The 19,284-nt window shown below is 47.4% G+C and overlaps 1 protein-coding gene and 1 long non-coding RNA gene across 6 annotated transcripts in view; one reads left to right on the top strand and one right to left on the bottom strand.

Annotated features, from left to right (window-relative positions):
* ABHD5 (abhydrolase domain containing 5, lysophosphatidic acid acyltransferase) overlaps positions 1-19,284 on the top strand; it is a 101,912-nt gene that overhangs the window by 41,174 nt on the left and 41,454 nt on the right. Inside the window, exon 1 of one of the 5 annotated variants that reach the window (XM_073568954.1) lies at positions 11,965-12,220. The exons of 3 other annotated variants lie outside the window; for them this stretch is intronic. In XM_073568954.1, coding sequence (XP_073425055.1) covers positions 11,997-12,220 — 224 coding nt within the window. In that variant the 5' untranslated portion in view covers positions 11,965-11,996. Of the gene's footprint in view, positions 1-11,964; positions 12,221-19,284 lie in introns of those variants that run through there. One more of the 5 variants, XM_073568963.1, reaches the window with a different exon arrangement.
* LOC141084328 (uncharacterized) lies at positions 4,420-11,947 on the bottom strand. The gene is made up of 2 exons (XR_012230979.1): positions 11,661-11,947; positions 4,420-5,425 (listed from the first exon to the last, which is right to left on the bottom strand). It is a non-coding gene; the product is annotated as an uncharacterized lncRNA (long non-coding RNA).

Here is a 19,284-nt window from a genome sequence, read left to right as displayed (position 1 = left end):
AGCTGCCTGTTTCTTATTCTACGCTGCTTGATGGCCGTCACTTACACAGACATGGATGCCCACAGTGCACTGTGCGACTGTGAGCCATGTTTGTAAAAGTGACGGCCATCAAGCAACGTGCCCTCCACAGCCACATGCCAGAGGAGATGGATGCGAGACAAGCGAGGCTTACTGCCGGCTTCCCCATATTAAAAATATTTCTAATGTGTCTGTATGTCTGTCTGTGTGCATGTATGATGTGTATAGCTATGTATGTCAGTCTGAACGACTTTATATATTTGTCTGTTTATATGTACAGTATTTTTGTGAATTTGTCTTTAAATAAGTATATTTACGTATGTCTGTATGTGTACATGTCTGTGTATATGTTTGTTTATGTGCGTATCTGCATATTGTATGCATGCAAATCTGCATACCATGTGCATGTATGTGTGCATGTCTGCGTGTGTTCACATGTCTGCGTACTGTATGTGTGCATGTCTCTGTACTGTGTGCGCATGTCTGTGTACTGTATGTGTGTGTGCATGTCTGCATACTGCACTGTATGTATGTGCGTGTCTGCATACTGTGTGTGCGTGTCTGCATACTGTATGTGTGTGCATAGTGTGTGTGTGCACTTCTGCGTAGTGTGTGCGTGTGCGTCTGCATATTGTGTGTGTGCGCATGTCTGCGTATTGTAAGTGTGCATGTCTGCATACTGTATGTGTCCCTGTGTTGTATACCTTATGGTGTAGTGACCACTGTGTCCGCTAGGGGGCGCTGTGTGGGTGACCCAGGAGAGAGGATGAGTGGCAGGATGCTGAATGATCGTTATGTATCCCAAGGTAGGTGGCCTTGGGATGGAAGCTTGAATATGTGTGTTGATCAGCAGAGGTACTGCTGAGCTTTCGTTACACTGTGTCAGGAAGAGCTTTCCAGGTAGCTGGTGAGACGGGCGGACCAGCTACCTACAAACCCACCTAGGGGCGGGTATCTAGAATGCCATAGTAATGTATGTGTGTGAATGATTGAAGGACCTGTGATGAGGTGATAGCCATGTGATCCGGTGGGCGTGGCTACGGACCATATAAGTTGGCCAGGGTAGGTCACATGAGTGAATGCTTGGACCCGGTTGGTCCGTTTGGAAGGTCTCGCTGGAAGATGTCTGCCTTCCTGAAGTGCCTGTGTGTAATGGCTGCACGTGTCTGAGAGTTCTGAGAGGAGGGAACGGACGTCTGCAGCGTGATGAAGCAACCATGAGGTAACCCTGACAGGGGATATAACTGTGAGGCTAGAGAGCCTGTGTGCCTGACATTTCACTACCTGTGTGACCACAGGGTTACCAGAGTGAAGCTCTGTCATGGACACTATGCTATTTATATAAACTTTCTGTTGCTTTGGTTTATGCTGCATAATAATGGACTGAGTTATGTTAAGAAACCTATGCAGGACGTGATTTATCGGCTGCCTAGCGAGTATCCCTTATCTGAATAACAAGCGCTACCTTACAACCTATATTTCTCCTCTGTATCTGTGCATCATGAATTGTGGTGTGTTAAAGGGGCCCATTTAGACTGTTTCACCCAATGCCGGCGAAAACCTGGAGCTGGCCCTGTTTCTACGTGTAGTGTAACCCTCTATGTTTGTCACCCAGTCATTGCTTTCATCAAGCCAGATTTCTGTAATGCCCCTCACATCGTATTTAATTCCTACTCTCCTCTCTAATTTTCTTACATATCCCAGTCTCCCTAAATCCTCATTGACCCCCTACTGTCTCACTCTCTGTCTACTTTATCTATACCCTTATTTGCACATCCACCCTCCCTCCCAAACAGATCATAGTTTAAAAGCTGCTCCTCCGTCTGTTTTACCATTTTTTCCCCCCAACCATAGCTGCAACCTCCCCACTGAGGTGCAGCCCGTCCCTACCTGTAGCAAAGAAGTTGACCCAGTTCTTCATGAACCCAAACCCTTCCTTCCTGCACCAATTTCTAAGCCACTTATTTATCCCCCTAAGTTCCTGCTGCCTTTCTAATGATGCCTGTGGTACTGGTAGTATCTCTGAAAATACCACCTTGGAGGTCATGGCCTTCAGCTTCTCTTCTAGTTCCTTGTTAGAATTTTTAAGGACCTTCAACCTCCCTCTAAATTTTTAATTGGCTCAGATGTCTACCATGACCACTGGGTTTTCCTCAGCTCCATCCAGCAATCTATTTGATCCTCAGTATAAAAAAAACACCCGAGCACCCGGCAGACTACACACCGTTCGGCATTCATGGTCTCTGCAGCAGATGACCCTGTTTGTGCGCCTAATTAAAGAGTCCCTTACCACCAACTTCTGTCTGGCCTTTGCTGCTGTAACAATTACGTGGGTACTATGGAATCTGATTACGTGGGATAAAACGAGTCTGAGGGTACTGATACACATAGCGATGCACCAGCGATCCCGACAACGATATGGATCGCTGGTGCATCGCTAAGTGGTCGCTAGTGAGCTGCCACGCAGGCAGATCTCACCAGCGACATCGCAGGGGTCGGGAGTCGTTACTTACCTGTCAGACGCGGCGATCCTGACGTCCTCCCGCCCGCGTCCACGCGTCGCTCGTCGGCGCCACAGGAAGCCCAGCAGGAAGCTGACGGCGAGAAATGGTCCAGGACCTACTCGCGCGATCAGCGATAACCAGCGGGGGAGCCGGTTGCAGGTATCACATGTAGCGATATCGCTAGCAATATCGCTGCTACGTCACAAAATCTGTGACTTTACAGCAATATTGCTAGCGATATCGCTATGTGTAACGGGGGCTTGAGACTATAGCTGACGCAAATAAGTGTATTTAGCTAAGCAAGAAGTAGAACGTGAACTAGCAGACACTTTCCTGCAATTGTAATGAAGTGACAGCAGTAATATGTAGCAAGAGTACGAGCGGCACTTATACGTGGAAGTCCAACAGTAGTATGCAATCAAGAGTGCAACCCGCACTTATACATGGAAGTCCCCCAGTACTATGCAAACAAGAGTGCGATGGGCATTTGTACATGGAAGTCCAGAATTATGCAGATAGAGGAGATGACACCTTTCATGGAAGTCCAGAAATACATAGGTGGAGCCTAACAGGGAATAGGTCCTTAAATGTACCTTTTGGGCTGAAAAGTCCCTCTCAAGTCCCACAAAGCAGCCCACAACAGAGCAGAGTCTCAGAAGTCAGGACAGCAGGTAACCCCAGCCAGGATCCGGAAGAAGCTTAAAAGACTGAAGGAAACTGGAAGTGATGAGACAGAGCACCGAGTAATGAACAGCAGCAGGAACTCCAGAGGCAAGCCAGTAGGAAGCTCAGAAGTAAACAGCAACAAAATACTCAGGCAAGGAGGATCTCCTGACCTGGACTTAAATAGCAGGGCAGACAGGAAGTTCCAAGATAGGGCGAAGTACCAGACTCCATCTTGGACAAGGGCAAAACAGGCTCCAAGGAAACATCCAGACTCCTTACAGCTGCACTCCTATCTCCCTTCTTCCTTCAGCTGTCATTTTCCTGGTTCCTAGATAAGAAGTTACCCGGCACTAGCAATTTTTTTTGCAAAAGAAAGATGAATGTCACTAACACTGGGATGTGCGCTCTTCTAATGTACTACCTATAAAGTAGTTTGGCTCTATTTTTTGGGGGGAAAATAAAAATGGACATAACTAGCACTGTGATGTTCGCTCCCCTAATGCACTAGCTAAGAAACTCGGCACATGTACGGCGGTTTGCGGGAACTGACTTCCCCCCCCCCCCCCCCCCCCAGCGTGGTACATGAACAGCACATGTCGTGAAGAGGTTAAAGCGGTTTTCAAATTGGAGAATGATGGACATGATGGTCACATGCTCCTCCATAATCGGATTTTTGAGAACTATGATGAAGACTGCTTTAACAAGCTGATGGCTCATAACAAAGAAGACTATTGTTATTATTTTTATCTCAGCAGTGTAAAAAAAATCATGTCACCAAGACATTTACAATAAAGTGGACAAGTCCTTTAAGAAATTGATAATAATGCTATCCTGTAATATACGTTTTAAAGCGTTTCCAAAGTGGAGCCTTAGTACGAGAATACGCATGTTAAGTGTTGTAGGCTAGCATTTATATACTTTAGTAATTGTAGTTGTCTCTGTGTGCTGACCCATCTAAATAAGGTGAGCTCACTGAACAGTATCACTGAGTAAGGATAATCTACTTGACTTGTTTATTTCAGTACGCCCGCAGCTGTGTGGATTTATTTACCTTGTGAAGAACAAATTGGACTTCCAGTTGAGTGAGTTCTGACATACAGTGACAGATCATATCTAAGAGGGACTTGAGAAGCATTGTACGAAGGCTGGGCACGTTTTTTTCAAGCTGTTGCGCTTCATTGGCTCTTTCTAGTAGTTACAACTAATGAGAACAGAGTTTCAGAATCAAGCATTATTCATATTTGACAATCGTTTAATGAGGCCATTTTTTACATAAGGTACTCGGTATTTAAAGTTATAATTAAATACGAGTGAATTCACACATTCCATATTTGTTTGTTGAAAACCAAATGTCACCAATGTGGTCGGCGATTCACTGCCATGTGCAGGTGTACTGTATGTAGGCCAGGACTGTACAGAGATTGCTGGTGGTCACCACTGTGACAAGTGATTGACTGCAGCAGTCATACGCCTGTCCAGGTTGGATGCGTCTGGCAGATACACAAGCAGGAATAGAAGATGAGTGTTAAGCATCAGCAAGATTAGTATGATTCTTTTTTTTAGTTCTATTTCTGAGAGCCTGCTGCATGTTTTTTCTTTGAAATCCTGTTTTTTTCACATATCAATATCTACAGTGCCAAATTTTAGGCAAAGTTTACATATTGTGCCAAAAATCTGCAGCAATTTACAGTTCTAAGCCGCCCCAGAAACGGCACATCCATTAGATGTGCCAATTCTGGCGCTTAGCCTCGGCTCTTCCCATTTGCCCTTGTGCGTTGGCAAGTGGGGTAATAGTTTAGAATTAATTTTCCTTCTTTGTGTTGTAATTTCCATAATGAGGAATGTACTTGTGTCACAGATGTGTCATATGCTGCAGACTGTTGCACTGCACCTGTCTGCAGAAGGTCTCTGTAGTTTGCTTTGCAGTCGAATGGCCACCTCCCCCGGTGCTAATGGCAACACCTGGACCTGAGTGCTGATATACTTCCTGTTTGCTACTTGCAAGCACGGGTGATATTTCCATTTGCATTTCCCTGTTGAGGCTTGGAGCTGTAGCAGTCGGCTATCATCCTTTTTTGGAGCTTGGCGGATATTGTTCTCTCTGAGTCTTCTCACGCTAAGTGTTCCTTTGTCTCGTCTATCCCAGTTGTCTTTAGCGGTAGTGAGGATTGACTAGCGCTCATCCTGTCCATCCTGATACGGGGCTTAGGTATGCTGCTCGGCGATAGTTGCGGAACCTATATAGGGACGATAGGACAGACAGGGTGACTTTAGATCTGTCTAGGTGTCTCCACTCCCCCCTTCCCCAGTGGTTGGTTCCCCTTTCCCTTTGTGTTGCACTTAGTCTGTCCTACACTGTGTGTGATATTTTACTTCTGATTGAGTTATGCAAAGTTTATAGTAATAACACTGACCATTTAACTCTGATTGGAGCTGGACAATGTTACTATCTGGGCACCTTAGAAGCAGCTATGGCTACTATGCACATCCAATAGAGAGATCTATGTGAAATAGACAGGTGGGAGTATAGACTGAGTGTGATCACTATAGGCTATTTTATCATCTTCTATTCACTATAATGCATGCAAACTCACCTGTCTGTTAGGCGTCGAGTTTCCCCCACTGCACAGGGGGAATCTCAAGCCATGTCCTCTGCAGTCTCCCATTCCTCTCCAGCCGGAGAGGAGGCTGCTCAGCAGAGGCGTTGGTCCCAGCACCTTGCCAGCCTAATGCTAGGCGTCTGGTTGCTTCTCCTGGCTCTGCTATTGCATCATGCATGAGTCAGCAGCAAGCAGACACTCCTGGGACTAAGTCCTGCTTTTCCCTTACTGAGCATACCCGTGGGACGACCTCTCATTGGAGGTCGGAGGTCACATGCGCAGGTTCCATTCCTGCTCGGATTGGTCCACTACTGTTAAAGTCCCTGAAGGACGCCACTATAAAAGAGTCGCATGGCCGCTCGGCCTTGCGCTAGTATAGACTCTTATGTTCTGTGTGAGTGATGATGGATGCATGTTTCTGGTCACTGACTCATTATGACTCCCCTCCCTTGGATACGCATATAGGGCTGTTAGAGTCAGAGTCAGCGCTTTGTAGTGGCTAAATCTAGTGCCACAGTGCTTCCAAGTCACAGCACCTTTCTAAGCGCCATATTGTGCCATTCAGCACAAGACACCTGTGTGACTGCATCTGCCTGCGTGACGCTGTGCGCAGTCTAGCGCTTTCCTTACCCTAGTCAGGGTGATTAGTGGCGTCCACCTGAGCGGTGCAGTGCGCACTAGGTGCGTTAATATTTCAGTTGCTTCCTTGCTGGCACCGCCGAATGCTAGTTGACTAGAGGGACTCTAACCCCGTGTCCTTGGGGCAGAGTCCTGTGTCTGCATACTAGCGCTCATACGGCTGAGACTGTGAGCTTAACAGGCTCCGCTGTTTACACTGTGCGGCTCCGCGGTTCTGTGTTTTCCTCCTTCTAAGGCCAGGGTCACACTAACCGACGCAAAATACGGTCCGTAGTTTACAGGCGTAATCCGGATGAATGACCCCTAAATAGTGCTCCGTATGTCATCCGTAAGCAAGGTGTGGTCGCGTATTTTGCGCATGTAAGCATCCGTATGTAATCCGTATGCCATCCGTATGCTGAGATTTTCTCGCCGGCTTGCAAAATGGACATATAATGGAGCCCCATGACAGGTTTTATAACACAAAAGAATAGATATAGACACATAGAATACACACACACATATATATATATATATATATATATATATATATATATATATATATATATTTATTTATATTTCACAGAGTTCTTCATAGCAGAATAGCCGCTAATTCAATTGCAGGCTTTTGTGAAATCATTCACCAACCCGACATGAAATGACACATGGTTTACATACAGTAAACCATTTCATTTCATGTTTTGTATGTCTTTCATTAGTAATGAGATGAGGGTTGATGTGTAAAATTTGGGAGGTGTAGGTGTTAATTTAAGGGGTTAATTCGTTGTAAAAAAATGTGTGGGCTCCCGTGGTAATTTGTCAATGCGGGAGCCCACACATTTTTTTTACAATGAATTAACCCCATAAATTAACACCTACACCTCCCAAATTTTACACATCAACCCTCATCTCATTACTAATGAAAGACATACAAAACATAACATGAAATGGTTTACTGTATGTAAACCATGTGTCATTTCATGTTGGGTTGGGGAATGATTTCACAAAAGCCGGCAATTGAATTAGCGGCTATTCTGCTATGAAGAACTCTGTGAAATATAAATATATATATAATATATATATATATGTGTCTCAATGACGTGTGTGTGTGTATATATATATATATATAATATATGTGTCTACAGTCATGGCCAAAAGTTTAGAGAATGACACAAATATTAATTTTTACAAAGTCTACTGCTTCATTTTTTCTAATGGCAATTTGCATATACTTCAGAATGTTATAAAGAGTGATCAGCTTAACAGCAATTACTTGCAAAGTCAATATTTGCCTAGTAAATTAACTTTATCCCCAAAACGCATTTCAACATCATTGCAGCCCTGCCTTAAAAGGACCAGCTAACATCGTTTCAGTGATTGCTCCATTAACACAGGTGTGGGTGTTGATGAGGACAGGGCTGGAGATCAATCTGTCATGATTAAGTAAGAATGACACCACTGGACACTTTAAAAGGAGGCTGGTGCTTGGCATCATTGTTTCTCTTCTGGTAACCATGGTTATCTCTAAAGAAACACGTGCAGTCATCATTGCACTGCACAAAAATGGCCTAACAGGGAAGAGTATCGCAGCTAGAAAGATTGCACCTCAGTCAACAATCTATCGCATCATCAAGAACTTCAAGGAGAGAGGTTCCCTTGTTGCCAAAAAGGCTCCAGGGCGCCCAAGACCAGCAAGCGCCAGAACCATCTTTTAAAAGTGTTTCAGCTGCGGGATCGGGCTACCAGCAGTGCAGAGCTTGCTCAGGAATGGCAGCAGGCAGGTGTGAGTGCATCTGCACGCACTGTGAGGCGGAGACTCTTGGAGCAAGGCCTGGTCTCAAGGAGGGCAGCAAAGAAGCCACTTCTCTCCAGAAAAACATCATGGACAGACTGATATTCTGCAAGAGGTACAGGGAGTGGACTGCTGAGGACTGGGGTAAAGTCATTTTCTCTGATGAATCCCCTTTTCGATTGTTTGGGACATATGGAAAACGGCTTATTCGGAGAAGACCAGGTGAGCGCTACCACCAGTCTTGTCTCATGCCAAGTGTCAAGCATCCTGAAACCATTCATGTGTGGGGTTGCTTCTCAGCCAAGGGAATGGGCTCTCTCTCAGTCTTGTCTAAAAACACAGCCATGAATAAAGAATGGTACCAGACTGTCCTCCAAGAGCAACTTCTCCCAACCGTCCAAGAGCAGTTTGGCGATCAACAATGCCTTTTTCAACATGATGGAGCACCTTGCCATAAAGCAAAGGTGATAACTAAATGGCTCAGGGAACAAAACATAGAGATTTTGGGACCATGGCCTGGAAACTCCCCAGATCTTAATCCCATTGAGAACTTGTGGTCAATCATCAAAAGACGGGTGGACAAACAAAAACCTTCAAATTCAGACAAAATAAAAGCATTGATTTTGCAAGAATGGACTGCTATCAGTCAGGATTTGATCCAGAAGTTGATTGAGAGCATGCCAGGGAGAATTGCTGAGGTCCTGAAGAAGAAGGGTCAACACTGCAAATACTGACTTGCTGCATTAACTCATTCTACCTGTCAATATAACCTTTTGTTACTCATAATATGATTGCAATTATATTTCTGTATGTGATAAAAAAATCTGACAAACACACATAAAAACCAGAGGGCAGCAGATCATGTGAAAATATAATATTTGTGTCATTCTCAAAACTTTTGGCCATGACTGTATATCTATTCTTTCATTTGTGTTCTAAAACCTGTCAGTGTGATTTTACTGTATCGCGCACTGAATTGCCGGCTTTTCTAAAGGACACTGGGTGCGTATTTCTCGCAAGTCACACATCTGGTCCGTGTGTAATGCGTATTTTTAGTGCACCCATAGACTTGCATTGACGTACTACGGGCGTAGTACGCTGATAATCGCAGCATGCTGAGAAAAACAAATGAGTGCTATCTGATAAAAAAAATTGGATTGCACTCTGACTAATGCTATTCTATAGGTTACTGCTCATCGGCAATTTTTTTTTCTCAGATCGGACAGATTTGTACTCATATATCGGACGAGATTCGCCAATGCAAGTCAACGGGAGCAAGATAAAAAAAAAATCGCACACCACTCAGACCATATAAGTGCGGTCCGATTTTTAGCCATAAAAAAATGCACATGTATCCAAACGGCAGAAAATTTCATTTGGACATCCCAGGAAGTTCATCATTTGACACAAGGGATGTTATAAATCGGAACTTAAAAAAAAAAAAAAAACAAGCCTTCACGTAAATTGGGAAGATGTCACACATCATTAATGTGGAGATACTGATACGGGGAAGATATATATCTTAGTACCGTGTTAGCCAGTAGACAGAAAAATATTAGTGAAAATTAGAAAAATATTTGTGTTTGATACCTTTAGTTAGTCATTAGAAGGTATCATCCACTGAGGACTCTCAAATCTTAATATTTTTGAGCTACTGATAGTTCTTGTGTATCAGCGTTCCGAATTGTGGGACAGCAGTGATGCAGGTTATGAGGACCTCAGTCGGCGCCAGGCAGCCAGGACCAACATTTGTATCGACCCGGCTTCCAATATTCACAGCAGCTCAAAAAATGTTCGGGATGATAGAAGTAAGTAGCCCAAACGTAACATTATGCTTGTCGTAATATATGTGTTGTGTACTTTTTGTAGCAGCCATAACATTTTGTGCCCAGTGTTGGATCTGCGACTGTAAGGCTGAGTTCACACGTTGCATTTTTTTGCGTTTCCGCGGCGGTTTTAACCGCGCGATTTTGCTGCGAAAACTAAGCATTCCATGCATTCCTATGGGATTCTGCAATGCTGCGCTAATGTGTGCGGTTTTTACCGCGGCGGAATCGCTTTGCGGTAAAAACCGCAGCATGCTCATTAATTTTGTGGAATCGCGGCGATCCCGCACCCATAGGAATGCATTGTTCTGCTTACTTTTCGCATGTGGCTGTGCACACCATGCGAAAAGTAAGCAGAACATTTGCGGATGGTACCCACGGTCCGGAGGAGAGGAGACTGGGCTTTGGGTACCATATCCCTGTAAAAAATAGAATTTAAAATAAAAAATGGTGTTATTCTTACCTTCCGGCGTCCCGCGCAGCCTTCCCGCTTCTCTCCACACTCCCGGTCCCAGTAATCCTTTGCGAAAATGCCCACGATGGCGTCCGTTCTCGCGGGATTGCGAAGTCTCGCGGTCATTCGCGCGACGTCATCGCGAATTACCGCGAGACGTCGCGATCCCGCGAGAATGTACGTCATCGCGGGCATTTTCGCAAAGGATTACTGGGAACGGCTGCGCGGGACATCGGAAGGTAAGAATAACACCATTTTTTATATTTTATCTTTTACTGCTGATGCTGCATAGGTGGCCTCAATAGTAAAAAGTTGGTCACACTTGTCAAACACTATGTTTGACGAGTGTGACCAACCTGTCAATCAGTTCTCCAAGCGATGCTACAGATCGCTTGGAAAACGCTAGCATTCTGCAAGCTAATTACGGTTGCAAAATGCTAGTTTTTCCGCGGGAAAATCACGGGAATTTAAAATGCGATTTTCCCGCGGAATGGAATTCCGGAATTCTCACGGTAATTTCCGCTAAAGTTCCGGTTTGTGTGAACTTAGCCTTGGTGTGGACACTTTTAATTTTTGTGATTAGAATGTTTTTAGCTTGAAAAAAAATAGAACTATTCGTATCTAATTGCTTACGTTACAGATCTAGGAAGGGAACTACCTCCAGTAGTGGAGTGGGAAGAGCGAGGCTAAGTGCCAGATATGGGGTATCTTATGGATGCACCTTTTCTGGGGTGGCGTGGAGCTGATGTTTTGTGTCTGGGAGGGTACCAATATCCATGGCCCCTTCCTAGCTTTTTAATATCAGCCTGCAGCTGTCTGCCTAGCCTTTTCTGGTTATTAATTATAGGGGACCCTACATATTTTTATTTGTTTTGATGGGGGTCCCCCATTTTAATAGCCAGTAAAGGCTAAGCATTCAGTTGTGAGCTGATAGCCTGGGAAGCTCCATGGGTATTTCCCCCTTCCCAGGCTATAAACATCGGCCCCCAGATGTCGGCTTTCCCTCTGCTGGTTAATAAAATTTAAACGTCTTTATATACGTATTGAAGAATATTTCCTTGGAAAACTGTGGGTAAATGACAGAAACACTCTATGTAAGAGCCAACGTTAAAATCACATTGCGTACGGATCGCATTCACGTGTCATACAGCTAGCGTTCGGATTCTAGGGGCTAAAAATTACATTGTACTCCCACAACGCTCATCCGACTGTTCAGGAACATCAGGGCTGCTGGGTGTGAGCCCCGTCCGCGATAGACTGCACCGATCCTCCCCGCGCTCAGACCACAGTCTGACAAGGACGGAGACTTCGGAAGCTCGTCGCATTTCGTGTGGCACACTTTACGCCCCTACGTCCAGCTGCCCACGCCGCTCCCTCAGCCTGCCCACTGACCCCACGGGCTCCAGTTTCCCTATCGTCAGTGACTCCTAATGTATTGTAAACAACCTGCCCTCATCCAACATGGCGGCTGTGCTCCGGTCACCTGACTCGTCGTGTCCGCCCCGTTCAGTGTGAGAGATGACGCAGAAAGGGGCGATTCCGACGTTCTCACAACAAACCGCAGCTGAGCCGGGGACGGCGGGGACTATAGAGCCGAGCGGGCAGCCGAGCGGACCGAGGAGCCCCGTCATGGCGGAAGACGCCGTAGTGTCTGAGGCCTCCGCGGACAGAGGACTGATCAGCAGCCTGACAGCGGCCGCCTGGTCTCTTGTGTACGTACCAGCGAGGCAGCTAGACCGAGAGTGAGTGCCCGGGAGCCTGTGTGGCGGGATAGTCTGTGACCTCTGTCGCGATAGGGGGCGGGGACTACAGGAGCTGACTACTAGTGACCCCTGAGCTGCCCGGGGACTACAAGGGCCAGCATGCTGCCACCTCTAGGTCTGTCGGGGGTATAGCCGCCCCCGGAGGCACAGGAATGTCTCCATTAGCAGTAGAGGGTCCTGCATCATCTGCAGTGAGAGAGTACAGCACTCCTGCGCAGGTGGTCGCAGAGCGGACATCAGGGGGGGCTCTAACCAGACATTCCTGTGTCACATGTGATTGTGGCCTCCTGTATGTCAGCGGCTCACAGATAAGGTGCAGACAAGAGTGAGCCCAGAGAGAGCCCCCCCCCCCAGTGACTGTCTCCCGAGAGATATCCCCCCCCCCCGGTGACTGTCTCCCGAGAGATATCCCCCCCCCCGGTGACTGTCTCCCGAGAGATATCCCCCCCCCGGTGACTGTCTCCTGAGAGATTCCCCCCCCCCCGGTGACTGTCTCCTGAGAGATTCCCCCCCCGGTGACTGTCTCCTGAGATCCTGAGAGATTCCCCCCCCCCCAGTGACTGTCTCCTGAGAGATCCCCCCCCCCCCGGTGACTGTCTCCTGAGAGATTCCCCCCCCCCGGTGACTGTCTCCTGAGAGATTCCCCCCCCCCCCCAGTGACTGTCTCCTGAGAGATTCCCCCCCCCCCCCGTGACTGTCTCCTGAGAGATTCCCCCCCCCCGGTGACTGTCTCCTGAGAGATTCCCCCCCCCCGGTGACTGTCTCCTGAGAGATTCCCCCCCCCCGGTGACTGTCTCCTGAGAGATTCCCCCCCCGGTGACTGTCTCCTGAGAGATTCCCCCCCCCCAGTGACTGTCTCCTGAGAGATTCCCCCCCCCCAGTGACTGTCTCCTGAGAGATTCCCCCCCCCCAGTGACTGTCTCCTGAGAGATTCCCCCCCCCCAGTGACTGTCTCCTGAGAGATTCCCCCCCCCCAGTGACTGTCTCCTGAGAGATTCCCCCCCCGTGACTGTCTCCTGAGAGATTCCCCCCCCTGTGACTGTCTCCTGAGAGATTCCCCCCCCCTGTGACTGTCTCCTGAGAGATTCCCCCCCCTGTGACTGTCTCCTGAGAGATTCCCCCCCCGTGACTGTCTCCTGAGAGATTCCCCCCCCTGTGACTGTCTCCTGAGAGATTCCCCCCCCCCTGTGACTGTCTCCTGAGAGATTCCCCCCCCCTGTGACTGTCTCCTGAGAGATTCCCCCCCCTGTGACTGTCTCCTGAGAGATCAACCCCCCCTGTGACTGTCTCCTGAGAGATCAACCCCCCCTGTGACTGTCTCCTGAGAGATTCCCCCCCCCCAGTGACTGTCTCCTGAGAGATTCCCCCCCCCCAGTGACTGTCTCCTGAGAGATTCCCCCCCCCAGTGACTGTCTCCTGAGAGATCAACCCCCCCTGTGACTGTCTCCTGAGAGATCAACCCCCCCTGTGACTGTCTCCTGAGAGATCAACCCCCCCTGTGACTGTCTCCTGAGAGATCAACCCCCCCTGTGACTGTCTCCTGAGAGATCAACCCCCCCTGTGACTGTCTCCTGAGAGATCAACCCCCCCTGTGACTGTCTCCTGAGAGATCAACCCCCCCTGTGACTGTCTCCTGAGAGATCAACCCCCCCTGTGACTGTCTCCTGAGAGATCAACCCCCCCTGTGACTGTCTCCTGAGAGATCAACCCCCCCTGTGACTGTCTCCTGAGAGATCAACCCCCCCTGTGACTGTCTCCTGAGAGATTTCCCCCCCCCCCGGTGACTGTCTCCTGAGAGATTTCCCCCCCCCCCGGTGACTGTCTCCTGAGAGATTCCCCCCCCCCCCCGGTGACTGTCTCCTGAGAGATTCCCCCCCCCCCCCCCCGGTGACTGTCTCCTGAGAGATGATCCCATCCCCCTCCCCCCCCCCGGTGACTGTCTCCTGAGAGATGATCCCATCCCCCTCCCCCCCCCCGGTGACTGTCTCCCGAGATAAACACCCCCCCCCCCCCGGTGACTGTCTCCCCACGTCGCTGGGGGTCCACGAGCACTAGAATGAATGGACATGAAGATCAGTAGTCCTGTCATGGCCCAGAAGCTAAAATCCAGCGCGATTGGTGGACCTTGCACCACAAGGGGCTGGTTACCTGCGCACCCTCCGGGCTCGGGCTGAAGACGCAGGCCGTCGATCTGAGCTCCTCCGTGTCGGCGACGTGGGCCAGTATAAAAATATTTATTCAGTGGATAAAATTAAAATGTACAAATGACGGATACCAGCAGCGTCGCTGTGTGTCTGGTGCATCGTGATGGGTATGGCTACTACAAACGCATCATTGCTGTTTTTAGCCTTCATTTGTACATTGTATCTTTCCATCATGGCTATCCTGTAATCATCCACCAAATAAATATTTTTGCACTCACGAGAAGCCAGATTTCCTCCTCCTTTCTCACAGTATCACTGACCCTAATGTGGGGGGCTACGGTGACCTGTGTCCTGCGACAGCGGCTCTCTGACGGAACATTTTTGGGACTTGCTGTTGCACGACTGTTACATCCCTGAATTTGCTGTAGATGAAGACTGAGAGGAGACTTAATAGCTGTCTACAAATATCTCAAGGGCTGTCACATTGTAGAAGGATCAACTTTATTCTCATTTGCACAAGGAAAGACTAGAAGCAATGGGATGAAACTGAATGGGAGGAGACACAGATTAGATATTAGAAAAAACTTTTTGACAGTTAGAGTGATCAATGAGTGGAACAGGCTGCCACGAGAAGTGGTGAGTTCTCCTTCAATGGAAGTCTTCAAACAGAGGCTGGACAGACATCTGACTGGGATGATTTAGCGAATCCTGCTTTGAGCAGGGGGTTGGACCAGATGGCCCAGGAGGTCCCTTCCAACTCTACCATTCTATGACATGTTGGTGAACGCTCGGCTCACAAGTGGGGACAGATCAGCAAACGCAATTGCTGGAAACGCCTCAATGCTCTAAAATACCTACATAATCACTTCCTATAACTAGCGCCTCTGCGGGTCCTGTAGCGGCCCCTCAGAGTTCAGTGGACGTGGCTGCATTGGTGACGTCCTGTCTACACTGATTAGCTGCAGCGGTCATGTATTGATAAGCAGGACCCCACTGATACAGCCCTGTAAAGGAAGAGGCAACCCCTTAGAACATTAACCTCTACACTCTTATGGTCTTTAGAGGTATTAAAAGGGGTCCTCGGGTTGGATGTGCGTTTAGGGTCTCTGAAGAGCTAGTGATTCAGTATAAGAATGAATGCTTTAGGTTTGCTTCTTACATGGTTAGTGATGGGATAAAGGACGGCAGTGAGCTGTGCGCCACCTGTGCTGTATGCTGGGAAAGCCGACCAGTGCACCTCCGGTCCTGACGTGACGCACAGCGGCGTTACTGGGATGTTTGTGCCTGTTACACCGCCCCCTACAGTCACCTCTGTGTGTGCGCTCAGTATTCATTGTGTGTTGGATCATATTCTCTATTTATGGTCGTGCCTTTTATTTGTAAGGTGGTTTATATGGTCAGTGTTATCTTTTTAATCCTTCAGTTTTTGGGACTCCTATGTAATTGAATGGAGAGCGCTATACAACTGTCCACAGGACGCAGCGGAGCCCCAGCGGTGGGACCTGCACCTATTCACATCTGGTGGAGAAGGCACAGCCCCTTTTAGGCCTGCCTGGCCTTACATGTGCAGGTTTTTTTATGCAGTTTTTCAAGAAAATATTTAGGAGTAGTTTATGTCCTTTAGGCCAAGTTCAGACAGTTGGCTCACACGGCCGTATATCACAGCCGAGTTCTATGCGATGTTTTATCGGCTAGCACTCGGCCCAGATCTGTGATTATTTTCTCATGCTGATTCGGCACGAGACAACAATCGCTGCATGCTGCGATTGGCAACATATATCGGCCGGCTCACACCCATACAACTGTGAGTCCTGTGAAACATCGGACTGCAATCTGATGTCATCCAAGTGCAGTCTGATTACCGCAGATGCCTGTAATGGAGAAAATGGAGAAATTACTTTCTCCGTCTCCTCCGCACCTGTGCTGTGATCTGTTTCTCTTGCGTGAGATAATCGCCGTAAAATGACACTCGGCTCACATTTGCAGCGCAGTTTGAGTCCAGAGTCACTTGCATATATCAACTGATGCTACTCGCGAGTGTGAGTGAGCCCTGACCGTGCGTCTTACTCCTATCCTGTGCACGAGACTAAATGGAGGAACAGAACAGGAATACCGGAGGCGCTTCCCTCTAGCAGGTGGGATCTCGTTTGATCTTCAAATTTGCAAATCTCCCTCCAGCAATCCACTGGAAAGGTAAACGCTTTTTGTGTGAAGGATAAAATCCTCTATTTGAAAAGGTTGCGGACGTGAGATATACCCTGCATACCAATGGAGTTCAGTGATAAAAATACCAATAAAATAGATATCTTAAAAACATGAAATTAATACACAGCACGTTTCTGCTCAGAAGAGCCTTCATCAGGTGTATGTTTGCATGTGTATTATCCCCCTGATGAAGGCTGTTCTGAGCAGAAACGTGCTGTGTATTTTATGTTTCTAAGGGTACTGTCACACTTAGCGATGCACCAGCGATCCCGATCAGCAATATGACGCGGTCAGGATCGCTGGTGCATCGCTAAGTGGTCGCTAGTGAGCTGCCACACAGGCAGATCTCACCAGCGACATCGCTGGGGACGGGGATCGCTACTTACCTGTCACACTAGGTGATCCTGCGTCCTCCCGCCCGGCTCCACGCTCGTCGCTCGTCTCTCCACAGGAAGCGCCGCAGGAAGCTGACGACGAGAAACAGTCCTGGACGTTCTCGCGCGATCAGCGATAACCAGCGGGGGAGCGGGTCGTTGGTAAGTATCAGACACAGAGATATCGCTATAACGTCACAAGTTATAGCGATATTGCTAGCGATATCGCTTAGTGTGACAGGCCTATAAGATGTATTTTTCTCATTGTACTCCATTCATTGGTATGCAGGATATCTTTGATGTCTGTAACCTCTTGGAATAAAGGATTTTATCCAGCACACAAAGTATTTTGTGCTTTTCCAGTGGATAGCTGGAGGAATATTTGAAGATCAATTGAGATCCCACCTGCTAGACGGAAGCCCCTCCGGTATTCCTGTTCTATTTCCTATCTGATCTTTACTTCCAACAGGTGGCGCTATAGAGTTCAAGTCCTCTTTGTCTCTGAAGAGGCAATTTGCATATTAAATTTCCCAGAGGAGCATTGCACGGCGAATAAGCCTTACCTTGACAAGCCAGAACTGGCATGTCACTCTCCACAAGGAGAAACCTTACCCCTTAGTCCTCAGTCCAGAGCCTCTCACCGAGCCAAATCAGTTCTCATACTTTGCATTGACGAGGGCCAATAGCACAAAACACCGTGTCTACAAACTGAGATTCTGACTTGGCTTTAATCCTAAGTCATATTACAAGACTTGTTAAAGGATTGATTGTGACTTGTAGGATCGCTACTACCAACAGGTGGCGCTATAGAGTTCAAGTCCTCTTTGTCTCTGAAGAGGCAAGTTGCATACTATCTGAGGCCTCTTTCACACGTCAGTGGCTCCGGTACACGTAGTGACATTTTTCTCACGTACCGGATACACTGACACACATAGACCCATTCAAATGAATGGGTCTATGCAGATGTCAGCGTGTTTTCACGGACCGTGTGTCCATGTTCAAAATACGCTGACAGGTCCATTTTAACACGGACACACAGCCTGCACACGGAAAACAGTTCACACTGTCCTCCGTGCTCACGGACGGCCGCTGGGAAGAAGCAGCTACTGTAAGCACTGTTCCCCGACGGCTGGTGCTGACCGCGGCTGACATTCTGCTCTCCTGCTCTGTTGGCACGAGAGAAGAATGAATGAAAACCCGGCGTGGGGTCCCCCTCATTTTATGCTCCAACCAGACGAAACTTACAGCTGGGGGCTGCATCCCTCAGCTGTCAGCTTCAGCCAGGTTGGTTGTGAAGAATAGAGGGGTCCCCACACTGTTTTTTTAATTATTTAAATGTTAAAAAATGGCATGGGGTCCCCCCTATTTTTCACAACCAACCTGACTAAAGCTGACAGCTGAGGGCTGATATTCTCAGGCTGGTAAGGGGCCATTGATCTTGGCCCCTCACAGCCTAAAAACAGCAGCCCCAAGCTGCCCAGAAAAGGCGCATCTATTAGATGCGCCTAATCTGGAGCTTTGCCTGCTTCTTCCCACTTGCCCTGTAGTGGTGGCAAGTGGGGTAATAAGGGGTTAATGCCACCTTTTGATTATAAGGTGACATTAAGCCCGGATTAGTAATGGAGAGGTGTCAATAAGACACCGATCCATTACTAATCCTACAGTAAATAAAGGGTTAAATAAACACACGCAATAAGAATAAATTATATGGATTAGGCTATGGTCAGAGTGACATGGGTTTTTTTTTTCCCCTCTATAGACTCATTGACTTGTATTGTCAAGTGTGATCCGAATATCGGATGCAAATTGTGCATGCTGATAGAGATATATATATATATATATATATATATATATATATATATATATATATATAATATTTTTTTTTGTCCTCTCTCTCTGTCCAAGGGAAATCCTGACATGTGCACGGCCGTATAGAATAACTTTGGTTGGAGCCCGATTTGACGTTTTGCTGTCTTGTAGTTGGAGTGGAAATACAGTCGTCTGCATCGGCCCTTACACTGGGAAAAATTGTACAAGAGTGTGGGATTTTTTTGCCCCATATGAAGCATTGCTAATAGGACTCCTAAGGTTATGTTCCTACAATGAGTTTTTGATGCTGCATATTTTCACTGTGCAAAAAAAAGCAGCGTCTTACAGTTCCAGCAAAGAAGTGGATGGGATTTACCGTATATAAATCTCATGCCCATTGTGATTTTTTTTTTTTTTTTTTTTTTTTTTTTTTTCCCATTTTATTTTTTATTATGCTGTGTAAACTCACAAGCATGTATGTGTCAAGTCTGCAACATTTAAACCAGTGAGT

This window comes from Dendrobates tinctorius, unplaced genomic scaffold (genome assembly GCF_039654945.1).
Source record: "Dendrobates tinctorius isolate UK_male_01 unplaced genomic scaffold, ASM3965494v1 ptg000005l, whole genome shotgun sequence".
Classification (NCBI taxonomy): domain Eukaryota; kingdom Metazoa; phylum Chordata; class Amphibia; order Anura; family Dendrobatidae; genus Dendrobates; species Dendrobates tinctorius.
The sequence above is the reverse complement of the archived record's forward strand: the minus strand, read 5'-3'. Positions and strand labels throughout refer to the sequence as shown.